At 36.5% G+C, this 13,322-nt stretch overlaps 4 protein-coding genes and 1 long non-coding RNA gene across 5 annotated transcripts; 2 read left to right on the top strand and 3 right to left on the bottom strand.

The window, feature by feature from the left end:
• Nucleotides 1-938: 938 nt before the first annotated feature.
• LOC109593718 (uncharacterized) lies at nucleotides 939-1,761 on the bottom strand. Its single transcript, XR_002191128.1, has 3 exons — nucleotides 1,596-1,761; nucleotides 1,365-1,541; nucleotides 939-1,318 (listed from the first exon to the last, which is right to left on the bottom strand). It is a non-coding gene; the product is annotated as an uncharacterized LOC109593718 (long non-coding RNA).
• An 85-nt stretch (nucleotides 1,762-1,846) lies between these two features.
• Nucleotides 1,847-4,361, top strand: LOC109593713 (bromodomain adjacent to zinc finger domain protein 2B-like). The gene is made up of 7 exons (XM_020008685.1): nucleotides 1,847-1,980; nucleotides 2,027-2,138; nucleotides 2,193-2,244; nucleotides 2,409-2,452; nucleotides 2,512-2,616; nucleotides 2,669-2,861; nucleotides 2,916-4,361. Exons 1-7 carry the CDS (start codon nucleotides 1,877-1,879, stop codon nucleotides 4,259-4,261), a joined length of 1,956 nt encoding a protein of 651 aa, XP_019864244.1. The 5' UTR covers nucleotides 1,847-1,876; the 3' UTR covers nucleotides 4,262-4,361.
• Nucleotides 4,362-4,365: 4 nt separating this feature from the next.
• On the bottom strand, nucleotides 4,366-7,169 carry LOC100638710 (protein RTF2 homolog). The gene is made up of 7 exons (XM_003383639.3): nucleotides 7,045-7,169; nucleotides 6,890-6,984; nucleotides 6,716-6,800; nucleotides 5,192-5,392; nucleotides 5,006-5,119; nucleotides 4,850-4,934; nucleotides 4,366-4,795 (listed from the first exon to the last, which is right to left on the bottom strand). The coding sequence occupies exons 1-7, from the start codon at nucleotides 7,111-7,113 to the stop codon at nucleotides 4,488-4,490; spliced, it is 957 nt and encodes a 318-aa protein (XP_003383687.1). The 5' UTR covers nucleotides 7,114-7,169; the 3' UTR covers nucleotides 4,366-4,487.
• A 31-nt stretch (nucleotides 7,170-7,200) lies between these two features.
• Nucleotides 7,201-8,239, top strand: LOC100637282 (zinc finger HIT domain-containing protein 1-like). Its single transcript, XM_020008689.1, has 7 exons — nucleotides 7,201-7,248; nucleotides 7,294-7,470; nucleotides 7,605-7,648; nucleotides 7,698-7,739; nucleotides 7,784-7,878; nucleotides 7,997-8,077; nucleotides 8,127-8,239. The coding sequence occupies exons 1-7, from the start codon at nucleotides 7,242-7,244 to the stop codon at nucleotides 8,146-8,148; spliced, it is 468 nt and encodes a 155-aa protein (XP_019864248.1). The 5' UTR covers nucleotides 7,201-7,241; the 3' UTR covers nucleotides 8,149-8,239.
• A 109-nt stretch (nucleotides 8,240-8,348) lies between these two features.
• LOC100637155 (lysine-specific demethylase 6A-like) lies at nucleotides 8,349-13,316 on the bottom strand. The gene is made up of 15 exons (XM_020008684.1): nucleotides 13,242-13,316; nucleotides 12,015-13,157; nucleotides 11,642-11,738; nucleotides 11,388-11,458; nucleotides 11,226-11,296; nucleotides 11,005-11,139; nucleotides 10,418-10,466; nucleotides 10,213-10,315; nucleotides 9,988-10,102; nucleotides 9,700-9,844; nucleotides 9,529-9,622; nucleotides 9,343-9,433; nucleotides 9,160-9,286; nucleotides 8,872-8,997; nucleotides 8,349-8,733 (listed from the first exon to the last, which is right to left on the bottom strand). Exons 1-15 carry the CDS (start codon nucleotides 13,254-13,256, stop codon nucleotides 8,674-8,676), a joined length of 2,442 nt encoding a protein of 813 aa, XP_019864243.1. The 5' UTR covers nucleotides 13,257-13,316; the 3' UTR covers nucleotides 8,349-8,673.
• Nucleotides 13,317-13,322: the final 6 nt, after the last annotated feature.

Here is a 13,322-nt window from a genome sequence, read left to right as displayed (position 1 = left end):
GGATCACTGGTACTATTACTGTTACAGTCAACAGGATCATCAGGATCAGCAACTCTAACCCACTGACCAGTAGTTAGATTAGTACCAGGTAACACACATGATATAGCTTCAGTAACTGCATTGACACTACTATCCCAAAAATATGATCCATTAGGATAACAGTTTCCATTATATTCTAAATAGATACCTATAAAATCAATTTTAACTTTATAATGATCTATATTAAAATTAAAATACCTTGTTGCTGACAATGAGTGAAAACACTGATTGCACTACTAGCAGGTCCCAGTAATTGTTGATAGGCTCTGACTGTGATGCTATAAGTTGATCCTCCTCCCAGTCCATTCAGTGTGATTGTATTATTACTACTTCCCTCCACCTGTACTGTCTGCACAGTGTCTGTGTCACTAGTGACATTGACTACATATCCATCAGCATCAGATGAATTAAGTGAAGTCCAATTGACAGTGATAGTGGTAGCTGCTTTGTTGACCTCAGTAAGAGAAGAGGGAGCAGTTGCTGGTACTAATAATTTTCTTGGTATCAAGATTATTGGCATTATTTATTGACATTACCTTTTATAGTTACATTACGTATTCTTATTTCATTAACATCAGGACGATCTGCTAACCTACACTGATACATTTGATCTCCAGTGGTTGATTGACTGATTGATCCACTACTGACAGTCATTCCATCCCATGTGATATTAACAGTATATCTTACTGTGTTTCTAACAGGACCACTTAAATCAGTACCAGGACAATTATTACTAGGATCATGACAATTAGTGTAATTAGCCAGTGCAGTACTACTAATGCTCATACTAATGTCATAGAGATTATTTCCAATTTTAGTACAATTCAGTTTGTATTCCTGAGGATATACTGTCATATCAGAAGGAAGATCAGTAACAGTAAATGATTCTATCTCTACAAATCCTACAAATGAAAAATTATTACATCAGTAAGTGATTATAGTCTCCTCTTACTGAATATATTAGCAGTGATGATGTTAGTACCAGGAGTTGAACAACTAGTGGGTAGACAACACATATACTGGCCATCACCAGGTGCCCCAAGAAAGTTTGGTGGATTTATGAAAACACTGAGATTAGCAGCTGAGGAACCAGTAGTACATTGAACATTTTGATTGTTACCATTGCCACAAGGAACTTCTCCATTAGGACCAATCCATTCTCCACCATTCAGAGTAGCACCAGGTAATGCACACTCTAGAGGAGTTGGTCTGATGCTACCGTCAGTAAAAAATGATCCATTATTAGTATAACAGGTTCCATTATGCCTCAGGTAGATACCTATAAAAACCTATACAGTTGTTATTATACACATCCAGTGTCTTACCTGAGGAAGGTGGACATTGACTAATAACTTCACTGACACTCAACAAGAAGACAACCACTTGTACTGAAAGCATTGTTGACCAAAGAAATGTCTGTGGGTGTGTTTATCAACTGTTGTGGTAGCTCAGCAGATAGTTTTGTAAATAGATTTAGTGGCCCACTCCCTGTGTGTATGTGACTACACGATGTAACAATAGCAGCAACAATACCACATGATGTTAAAGGAATTTACCATTACAATAGAAGAGAGACCATTTAGCTTTGCTGTGTAGTCTTAAGAGCCTGTAGTGTAGATTATACATGTACATATTTAGGAGGAAAAACAATGAAAGAGAGTCCGAGATCATCACTGATGTAATGCCAGGGTTGCCTGCTCTGCTCAAAAAACTAGGAAAATACTATTACCCATTATCCAGCAATTATTCTGCAGCAATGTTAGATCTAATGTTAACCCTAAGGCGTGGCTAGAACTATTGTAACCATAGTAACACACACATTTATTTTAAAACAGTTATGGAGCCAGATGGTAGGAACCGTCTTCAACTCGAGAACCAACGCATGGAAGAGAGACTGAGGATGCTGAAGGAAATGATGTCAGTGGAGAAGGCACAAAGAGAGTTAGTGGATGACTGTACAGTCTCAGATTAATGGTATACTCCCTAGGGCTAGTACAAACAATAGATCATACTGGGAGTCAGGGAAGAGAGGACCACTATCAGTCAAGAAGAACAACAGTAACACAACTGGAGTGGAAAAACTAGGGAAGAATAAGAAGGTTAGTCATACCACCATAATAATTACAAATTACAATTATTTAACTAATTTTTAGAATGTTAGGGTGAGCCTATTAACTGGTAGAGAGCCTGATCCTGTATTAAAAGGTAAGTAATGATGGGATTAGGTATACACATTACGTGCCCAAGTTTCCCTGCAATCAAAAAATTGAGCAGTTCAATCCTTTCTCAGTACCTATATTCTCATTAGTACTCACCTCACATACATTGTCAGTACATTGTTCTCATTATCGTCGATACTTTTCTTTCAGAGAAGATTCAGTGTGGGCAGTGTGACCAGTATCATGCATCCATGGTACATATTACATTCATTTCTTATTATTATTATTATTACATTCTATTTATCATTATTAGATGTGCATTGAGTGTGTAGAGAATTACTGTAACATGTGTTTTGTCAAGATTCATCACAAAGGATCTCTTTCTAAGCATCACGTGAGGCCACTGGCAAAAACAGCAGTAAGTAAACATTATAAATAGATAATAATAGTCATTAAATGCTCTTTTTGAGGTGAAGCAGTTTACTGGTAAAGTACATCAAACAGACAATGATGTTTCTCAATTGTCTGTTGGAACTGGTGAAGAAGAGAAGGATCATTCTTTACTAGAGGGTAACTATGATGAACTAGCCAGTGCAACAATGTTCCAAGAGGCATTAAGATCATGGAGAAACTCTGGTAAAGAGCAAGAAACATCATCAATTGGTAAGACATAGTACACTGAGTAAATTATCATTTAATGCAATTTATGTAATGTAGCTGTGGAATCTGTCTCATGTGGTGTTCAAGCTGCTCCAAGTGATGATGCTGAGAGGAAATTATTAAGTTCTTTAGAGTCCATGAGCACCAATAATCATAGCAGCAATGCTTCCTCTTACTTTGAGACACTTCTACTAAAAAGAGTCAAAGCCAATCCTTCATTCTTTAGTTCAATTGGTCCACTAGCATCTCCAAAGATTACTCCTCATCAGCCATTAGTTATGGAGGATGATGATGATATGGATGAGCAGAATCAGTCTTCAGTAATGATATCTCCTTATAATTTGTTCTACAGCAGTGACTCTGATCATGGAATGTTTAATTTTGAGACTACTGATACAGTCAGTGTACCCAAGGCTGCTAGCTCTGTGTCTGTTCAAGAGCTTAGCCCCACACCACTAGTAACAGAACCAGTACCAGCAACTACACAATCTGCAGCAGAGAAGGCTCAGTCAGGATTAAAGGATGGAGATGCAAAGAATCATTTGCATACAACACCAATAGCAAAAGAACTAATGTTAGAATGCTCTGGATCATCTACTGGGCTGTTATCATCAAAAAAGCAACCAGCATTGGTGCCTCCTTCCAAAGCAAATAAAGGAAAGAATGGCTCATTAAAAGTCAAACAAACAAACAGTAGCAGTAGCAAGATCAAGAAATCATCAAAAAGCAGTAGAAACACTCCGAGTTCTGAAGGATCACCAGTTGTAACTGGAGTAAGGCAATCACTCTCTGAGGCTGCTTTAAATGCTTCAGTGGAACAAATCTGGAAGAACTCATCCTCTCACTCAATTTCTCAAAGAAAGACATATGATCTTTCATCTTTATTCATGGTTTCTGTTGATAATACTTCTTCTTCTCCTCCTATCAATCAATATGAACTAGTTGATGATAAGGATATGTATGTACCAGTCAATGCTGGAGAGGGAGATTCTGTTTGGCTGCCAGGGAAAAGCACTACAGCAGCAAGCAATGATGAGACAGCTCAAAGCAGGGTAGTTCTTAATGGTTTTGATCTTCCACCCCTAAGCAGTGTCACCACATCATTCCCACAGCAACAGGAGGATCAGTATATTGATGATTCTGATTCTGATTCTAACGAAACGCTACAATGGGAAGAGAAGCAAGAGGAGGATGAGAGAGAGGAAGAGAAAAAGGAGGAGGATGAGTTGATACATGAACTAGCATCAATGTGTACTTTGACTAGTGAGGAGGGAAGAGAAGGGACAGAAGAGAAAGAAGAGGACATTGAAGAGCGAGTGCTGTCACGCCTGACCATCGATGACTTGATACATGATTTTGATGTCTTTCAAGATCAAATCAGAGAAGATGATGATGGAATGTGAAAAAGTACTAAATGTGTATATTTTGACTTACACAATACATTGTGTTCACTTGGTATAAGTTTTTCTTTACCATTAATAATTAAATCTCAATTTTATTGTACAGATTTAACGATGAAATGTAAAGGTTTGCAATCAAAACAATTAGAATAAACTGTCAGTAAAATTACACTTATCATTAATAATAATAATAATTACAAATACAGGATAATAATTAGTTAAAGTATGCTTAATGATATGGAAAGTAGGTGACCCAATTAGAAGTTAGTTCCTTGGGTCTGGTAGGATGAGAAGAAGTGAAAAGAGAACGATAAGCATCTCTAGTCTCTACAGCCGGTTTCTTCTTAGTCTTTGTCTTATCACTAGTTGCTGGTGGAGGACACACTTTCATCGACTGCTTCCCAGCTGTTAGTTTAGGCTTCTTTACAGTAGCCTTTGATCCAGCAACCGATACTGGGTCCGGTAATTTCTGAGCTGAATCGGGGTCGAGTAATTTTGGCACAGATGCTGGGTCTGAAGGTGAATTGTCAGAGGAACCTGCGAATTAAAAAAATTCATCTAATAAACTTATTCCCTTCCCTCATATCTTACCACTACTAGTCTGGGCACTGCTAGCAGAACTACCATCACTAGTCAACTCCTGCTCCACTTGCTGTGAGACTGCTTTTCTCTTTCTCTACATAAATTAGATCATCATCATCATCATTATTATTAATTTTAATTTATTTTCATAAGTGATAAACATACTTTGCTCAGTTTGGCTTTCTTTCTCCTCTCCTCCATATTCTCTGCCATCTTCTGCACTTCGGCATCAGTTCCATTTAAAATGATAACATCCTCCTTCACGAAAGCCTTAGCACACTATAAACACAATAAAAATAATTTTAAAAATATTTTAAATAGTTAAAGAATATACAATGGAGCTGGACTAACTTTATGACAAGTTTCAGATGGAACTTCTTTCATTGCTTTCTCAGATATAGTACAGCCACATGTCCTTATAAAGCAGAAGCCATGATGACCGCTCATTTCAAGTCCAGTGACTGGACATATGTATTGCGATGACTGGACGTCAGTGTACTTCTCACTGTCCTTGAAACCGGGATTAGGAGTCAATTGCAACTCATATACATCCTATAAAGGAGAAAGAGAGAGAATACACAGGATGTAGTGATCCTCTTTTTTCTTATCTTTTTCTTTATTTTTTTGAAATTTCTTTATTTTGCTCCAAAATCAGGCCAAAGTATCTGTACTATAGTACAGGGATTTTTGCCAAATTTCATCAAAAAATGAAAATGAGAGAATCCTCTATTTTTATAATTTTTCTGATGCATAAAGATGTTCTTATGTTGTGTAAAAAGTTTGAACTAATTCCAATCAAAATTGGATTTTTTTACGAATATTTAAAGTTGCTACAAAATTGAGCCGAAGTCCCTGTACTATAGTACAGGGATTTTGGCCAAATTTCACCAAAAATGGCTAGGTGAGATTTCTCCATTTTTATAATTTTTCCTGATACATATACATGTTCTTATGTTGCGTAGAAAGTTTGAGCTCATTCCAATCAAATTTGGATTTTTTACGAATATTTAAAGTTGCTCCAAAATCGAGCTGAAGTCCCTGTACTATAGTACAGGGATTTTGGCGAAATTTCATCAAAAATAAAAATGAGAGAATCCTCCATTTTTATAATTTTTTCTAATGCATATAGATGTTCTTATGTTGTGTAAAAAGTTTGAACTGATTCCGATCAGAACTGGATTTTTTTACGAATATTTAAAGTTGCTCAAAAATCGGGTAAAAGTATTATTAATTTAAATTATTAATTAATTTTTTCCAGGAAATTTTGCCAGAAAAAATTAATTTTCCAGGGAAATTTGCCAAGAAAAATTAATTTTTTCGAGAAAAATATTACTTTGATTTTTTTCAAGAAAATATATTAATTTAATTTTTTTCCTGAAAAATTTTGCGGGAAATTTTTTTACCCGGGAAAAATTATTAACTTTTTCCCAGAAAAATTTATTTTCCCGGGAAAAATTAATTCTTGGGAAATTTATTAATTAATTTTTTCTCAGGAAATTTTGCCAGGAAATTTTTTTTTCTTCAAAAATATTAATTTAATTTTTCCCGGAAAATTTTGACAGAAAAATTTATTTTTCCTGGAAAGTTTGCTGGAAAAATTTTTTGGAGGGGAATTATTAACTTCATTTTTTTCCTGGGAAATTTGCCAGGAACAATTATTTTTCCCAAAAAGTTTGCCGGGAAAATTTTTTTTTTTGGAAAATTTAAATTAATAAAAAAAATAAATAACTGCGCATGGTTTTTCCTAAAATAAAATTATAGGCTCCCAAAGCCCCCCCCCCCCCAATTTTTATACAATGTGATGTCCTTATATTTTTAAGTTATCTTACGAGCACTTTTAAAATAGAGTGAATAAAGCTAAACTATTTCCTTTACCTTCAATGAGCGAATGTGTGATGCATTCTCTGGTAGGTTTGGTTTATCTAGTAGTGCCAGCAAAATGGCCTCCTTGTTATAGAGCCTAAGTAATAATAAGTAAAAATAATAATTATAGAAATACAATTTAATCAATATCCGTAAAGAAATCACTAATATCTTAACACGTCTTACCTTCCTAACTCACAAGCTACAATAGGTTGGCTTAGTTTCTCAGCACTAATAGCACAGTGACGCCATTTAGCTGCTAAAGCAATATCTTTCTCGGCCTAAAGAGAGGAAAATAAACAAGAGATTTCCTGTAAGAGTTAGATGACTTAGATCCACACCTTTTCGGCCTTTTTCTTCAGTTTAACCATCTCATCTCTACGAGGGATCGTTCCACCATCGCAACCCATAATGAAGAAACCAACTTCACTTCCTAAAAGCAAGAAGAACAAGAACAAGATGGAAAGATAAACAAGTTGAATGCAAACTCCACCTTTGGGTGTGGTGATAGGCGGGGCTTACAAGAAATTTGAAGAAAATGAGTGGTATAATTATTTTTTGATATTATTATTATTATTATTGTTATTTAGGAAGCAAAACAAGATCCAGTAGTGACAGGCGGATATTAGATGAAGGTACGCGCATGAGGAGACATAAGAGACAGCTGGAGGCACTGGAGAAGGATAACCATCATGATGACCCCCATGCTTCATTTGCTCACTTACTCAATAAAGTGAAGCTACCTTCTTTTTCTGATGGGACCGAGAGTAAGTCACGTGACAGTCTTTCATTAATAAATAAAATTATTTATTATTGTTATTATCAAGAAGACTCAATATTTGCAATTGGGTGGGGGTGTTCTCGACTCTTGCTGTGTTAACGGTTAATTTTTAATTTTTAGAGAAAAGGAGAAAAACAAGATCAAATGCAGATCACTTCAAACAAGTGTGTAGCTGCAACGATGTAACATTTAACTTTCTTCTTATCATTTTAGAGATTTCGTAAAACTTTCCAGTCACTACTGGAAGAACTAGCGGTATAATATAAAACATGTTTGTGTTTTATTTCTTGCATTTTTAGACGAATAATAATAACAATGTTAAAGGTCCTTCTTATCTCACAGCTGCTGCTCCTCCTTCAAAATTCCCCCCAAGACACTTCTGTGCTGTCTGTGGATATCCTCTGTCATGTTTTAAACCTAGCAACCATTAAATAATGAAATAGTTTGTTTGGCTTTAAGTTGATGTACTATAGTATAGTAAATGTCATTCTTCCTTAACTTATTGCTTCTACGTTTCCTTCAAGCTACAAGTGTGTGTCCTGTGGTACTAGATACTGCTGCACAAGGTGCCTTGGAACTCATCAGGACACAAGGTATCACCATAATGTCACTCTCTCTTCTCATCTCTCATTATGTCTTTAGGTGTCTCAAATGGACTGTATAGCCACACTCATTCACATACAAACTTAACACAGTTAACATAGTCTATATTATCTTTCTACATGTCATTTATATAAAGTAAAATATGATGAAGCTCCCAGCAGGTGCAAAAAATAGCACAAATTACTGTCAATCACCACGTCCTCCTACCAAGAACTTGCAGAAAGTGCAGATCTTTTTTTATATACCAAATTAATGGTACTGTAGGAGGAATGGATCTTAGGCAGCAGATGATTAATATCTGAATTAGATCTACAGTTATAATATTAAACAAAAGAAGGAAAAATAGACAGAAAAGGATAGGGTGAGAGAGGAGTGGGTAGTCCATTAAGACTATATAACAGGTTCAGGAGGAAAAAACATAATAATAATAATAATTCTGTTTATTATATTGTTCATATAATAATAATACGGTGGCCTCTTTGTGTGAGCAATGATAAAATAATACTACAGCATCAAATTAATAATAATAAAATAAATAATAATAAATCTCTACTACTGCCATTCCTGTTTTTATTTATAATAATACCTAAGACGGTACTAGCTGCATAAATTCATTTAAAACCTCCTTAAGGTCCGTGAGTGTGTACTATAGGAAAAAAAGGAGAAAGGTCAGCATAAAAATACATATAAATATAATATTAAATCTTAACATTTATAAATATTATAAATATAACGTTACATCTTAATAGTGGAATATCATGCATGAACATTAAAACATTCTTACTTGTTGTAACACACTAAAAGTATGCTTCTTGTTCTTTGATTGAAGTTGTTGTATGCACTTGTGACAATAGACAAGATGATCGCCTTTCTTGTTGGTAGACACAAACAAGATATTAAATACTTCCTCCTAATGACAAAATTAACTATCATTAAACATTGTGTATAAAAATACAAGTATTTTTCACATAAAAAGTGCACATACATGTACATGTACATATATATATTAATATTAAAAGTATAGAAAATATTAATATTAAAAGTATAGAAATTATAAATATATTGTACTTACCAGGCAAGTGGTACAGGTTGGGGTGGGTTCCCCTGCCAAGTGTCCATGCCACAGGATTGGGATATCGAGTGATTTCATTAAACTGATGAGCTGTTCACATTGCTTGTATGAACTCTGAAGTAACGTACTGAGGAAAAAGATATTTGAAATAAAATCATTATTATTATTTTCCAGTTTACTTACCTAATCTGTTGGACCATGTTTGGATCAGTCACCTTTAGTCTTCTTGCTAAATTCCAAGTAAGAGACATCATGGGGACAATGGACCGGACCTCTGGAAAGGAAAAACAATAATAAAAGCATCAAGTACATGTAAATGTTCACGGTACCAAGTGCATGTGTAGTAGGAGGGCCACTGTATTGACTCACTTTGTATCTTATTCCACTGATATCTCTCCCAAGACATTCTCAACTGGTGAGCTGAGATAGGACCAACATTCCATGCTATGTTGTTACAACAAGACTAGAGAATGAAGCAGAGAGAGAGAGAAAGAGTAAGATTATTATATTAAAATGACAAATAGATTATAATTGGCTCACATTAGCTTGTACCCAGTGTACAGTCCCAGGATTGATCCACACCACTTCTCCTTTATACTGAGTGAACTGGTAGACTGGGACCTGGTACTTCTCTAACTCCTCCAGTATTGGCCACCATGAACCAACAAGGAAACTCAACTTGTGCCTACAAAAAATCATCATTATCATTTCTAAAATACACGACAAGTGTCACTAGATTTATACTGTACGAGCATAACTAAAAATATACTTGTTTATAAGTACATGCTTTTAATGATCTCACTCTCCTCTCTCTTCTCTTCCTCTTACTTTTCACACAGCTCATGTACCACGCCCCAGTATTTGTTTGAGACGGCAAACCACTCACAGTTCCCTGGCCCAATGTTGATATTAATAGAACAGAAATTATTATTCTCTTGATGCCCTGAAAAAACAACAAACATAATAACAAGAGTAATAATAATAATAATAATAATAATAATAATAATAATAATAATAATAATAATAATAGTAGAATGGCTATAGTGGTTATACCTGGTGTCCTGCAGCCTGGCACTTTCATGTACAATTGGACAGTGTTCATTCCAAGGACAGTGTGACCAACATGATTGAGAAGATTAGCCTGTGGACAGTTAACCTATAATAATAACAACATGATAATAATATTAATGATAATGATAATAAATATCTCAATAATGTAGAGGAGGTGTCTGATTTCATTTATGAATGTACAATGCACCTGCATAAACTTTGGCAGCTTCTTTATTTCGTCTAACTGCTGACCCCATCTGGAGAGATGAAATGATAATTGATTCAATGTATCAGAAAAATGAAGAGTTCTCTACTAGTTAACATGTATTTCTGACAAAATATACTCTGTACTATAGTACAGGGTGTTGGGACTGATTTTGGAACAACTTTAAAAATATGTAAAAAATCCAAATGTGATTGGAATCAGCTCAAACTTTCTACACTTCATAAGAGCATGTATATGCATCAGAAAAAATTATAAAAACAGAGATTTCTCTCCTTTTCATTTTTGGTGAAATTTGGCCAAAATCCCTGTACTATATAGTACAGGGACTTTAGCTCGATTTTGAAGCAACTTTAAAAATTCGTAAAAAATCCAAACTTGACCGGAATCAGCTCAAACTTTCTACACCACATAAGAACATGTATATGTATCACAAAAAATTATTAAAATGGAGATTTGTCTCCTTTTCATTTTTCGTAAAATTCTTTGGCCCATAAGGAGAAGCTCCTTAAACTTGCTTCATTTGATGTGAATTACAAAATATAAAGATGATGGTCAAGCAGAAAACTCACTTTTCACAGTCGGATAAGTCACAGTTGGTTCCAAACTTGAGCATTTTACGAGGAAGGAAGTCATACTTAGGACTTGGATGATTCTCCAAAATATCTTTCTGATACTCACCATACTCCTTCACTGTAGTAGAAGACCTGAAGAGAAACAAAGACAGAGAGAGAGAGAGAGAGAGAGAGAGTCATTACAGGTGACAAAGTAAGAGCTAAAGAGATGTACAAACCTGCTACTTTCACATTTCCAGACTTGTTTCTTTCCTGATGGATCGTAATTCTTGTCAACAGCTTGTAATATCTGCATATAAAGAGAAGGCATTAGTGAATGCTTTTATAGCATATACTATTAAAGTTAATGCATTAACATCAGGTTTACATATGTACCGTACCTGTTCACGAACTTCAACATCATGTTCACCATGATATCTCATTAAAGTATCAGTTGAATATAATGATAGATCTGAGATAGAGAGAGAGGGGGGGGGGAGAAAGAGAGAGAGAGAGAGAAAGAGAGAGAGACAGACAGACAGAGAGGGGAGAGAGAGAGAGAGATAGTAAAGAATACATATACATGTAGATGTGGTGTGTGATCAGACAGACAGACATGACAAGACAAACAAAAAAGATAATTCAATAAACAAACCAAAGTCAGTTGCTTCGGGTAAGCCCCTAATAATGCATATAGGCACTTCGGGTGAAGTACAGAAAGTGTGTAGGTCCAACTCATCGTAAGAGTTCACCTAAAAGGAAATGAACACCATCACTACAATACAACCACAGACGACGTTAGTACTAGAGTATATGTACATGCAAGAACACCAGATGCTCTAAACACACATACGTACCTTAATACATGCCCATTGACCATATACATGTACATGTACATGTATATGTACATGTACATGTACATATACATGTACATGCACATGTACATGGTTGAGATTCAATTAACCAATGTAGGTAACACACACACACAAAAAGAATTATTACATTAACATAAGTGGATGGGAGCTTACAGTGTATATTGGTATCTGAGGATGGAGATCAACTGAGGGTGACTGAGGAGGAGAAGGAGGAAGAAGAGGATCATCCTTCATGTACTCGTCTCTTGATCCTAAACCAGAATGAGGCTCCAGTACCGGGTCAATATAAGGGACATCAGTCTCGCTAGGAGGAGGAGGAGGGAGGGGGAGAGGAGAAGGATAGGAGAAAGGAGAGGACACTAGACAAGGTGATGAAGAGGGGGAGGAGTGATTCGAGTTATTGGAATATTTGGTACTCGATGAGGATATACCACTTGACGTGTCCGAAGTATTTCCGGATCTAGTGTTGGCGGAATGGGAACCAGTCTTTTTCTTACTGGAACGGGAATGAGTCTGGATGGAATGGGATTCAGTCTGATGCAGCGGAAGTGATGATGGTCTCGTGTTGTCTTCTTCTTTGCTGGGCGGGGCGTTAAGGGAGGGCGTTACACGTGGTATCTTTACATGAAGGTCGAGTTGCTCCATGGGTCGTTTACCTAATATGGGAGTCAAGTCTCCGCCCAAACTCAGACTGGCCGGGGACGAATCAGTGAAATTTGATTGAGATAGCGGTAGGTCTAATAAGTGGGTGTGGTTTGAAGTCTCGTCGATATAAGTATCAAGATAGTCAGAGGAAGACTCACTGACATTAAGGGGGAGGGAGAGGAGGGAGGAAAGCTCTTGGGAGAGACCCATTGGACTGTTACCCTCGTCCAGTGACATGGGAGTAGGGGAACATGGGTGGAGCATCGTACGAGGGGACAAAGGCAGTGGGTTGGGCTGGTACACGATAGCCTGAGGAGAGTCCCTCAAGGGGGAAGTCAAAGAGGGACGGGTACTATGGTAACCGGTCGTAGAACTAGTCCTGTAAGGAGTACCAGGGTAAAGTTCGTTAGGTACGTGGGCGGCATGACTGCCTGTATAATAGTTCTGGGCCTGTTGAAAGTGATACTGTTGTTCGGGGGTGGGCGGGACTAGGGCGGAGTCTGGTTGAGGAGTATATCCATTGAGGCTGACGTCTAGTCTGTGATTGGTGAAGAGAGGAGAGGAGGAGGAGGGGATGGAGGAGGTGTGAGGTGACTGGTGAGGAGGCCAGCCGTCACTGATACTCCGCAATATAATAGGATCCTGTGAAAACTGAGAGAGAGTGAGGGAGAAGAAGGGAAAAGAGAGGAATACAATGATAATTAATTGCCACACAAGTAATTTAAAATAAAGTACTTTTGATTTTGTCATTCTATATTTCTTGTTTGACTGTTTGTTTAGACCAGGAGATAAGAGAGGGGATGTCTCTGTCTGTAG

This window comes from Amphimedon queenslandica, unplaced genomic scaffold (genome assembly GCF_000090795.2).
Source record: "Amphimedon queenslandica unplaced genomic scaffold, v1.1 AMPQUscaffold_13508, whole genome shotgun sequence".
NCBI lineage: Eukaryota > Metazoa > Porifera > Demospongiae > Haplosclerida > Niphatidae > Amphimedon > Amphimedon queenslandica.
The sequence above is the reverse complement of the archived record's forward strand: the minus strand, read 5'-3'. Positions and strand labels throughout refer to the sequence as shown.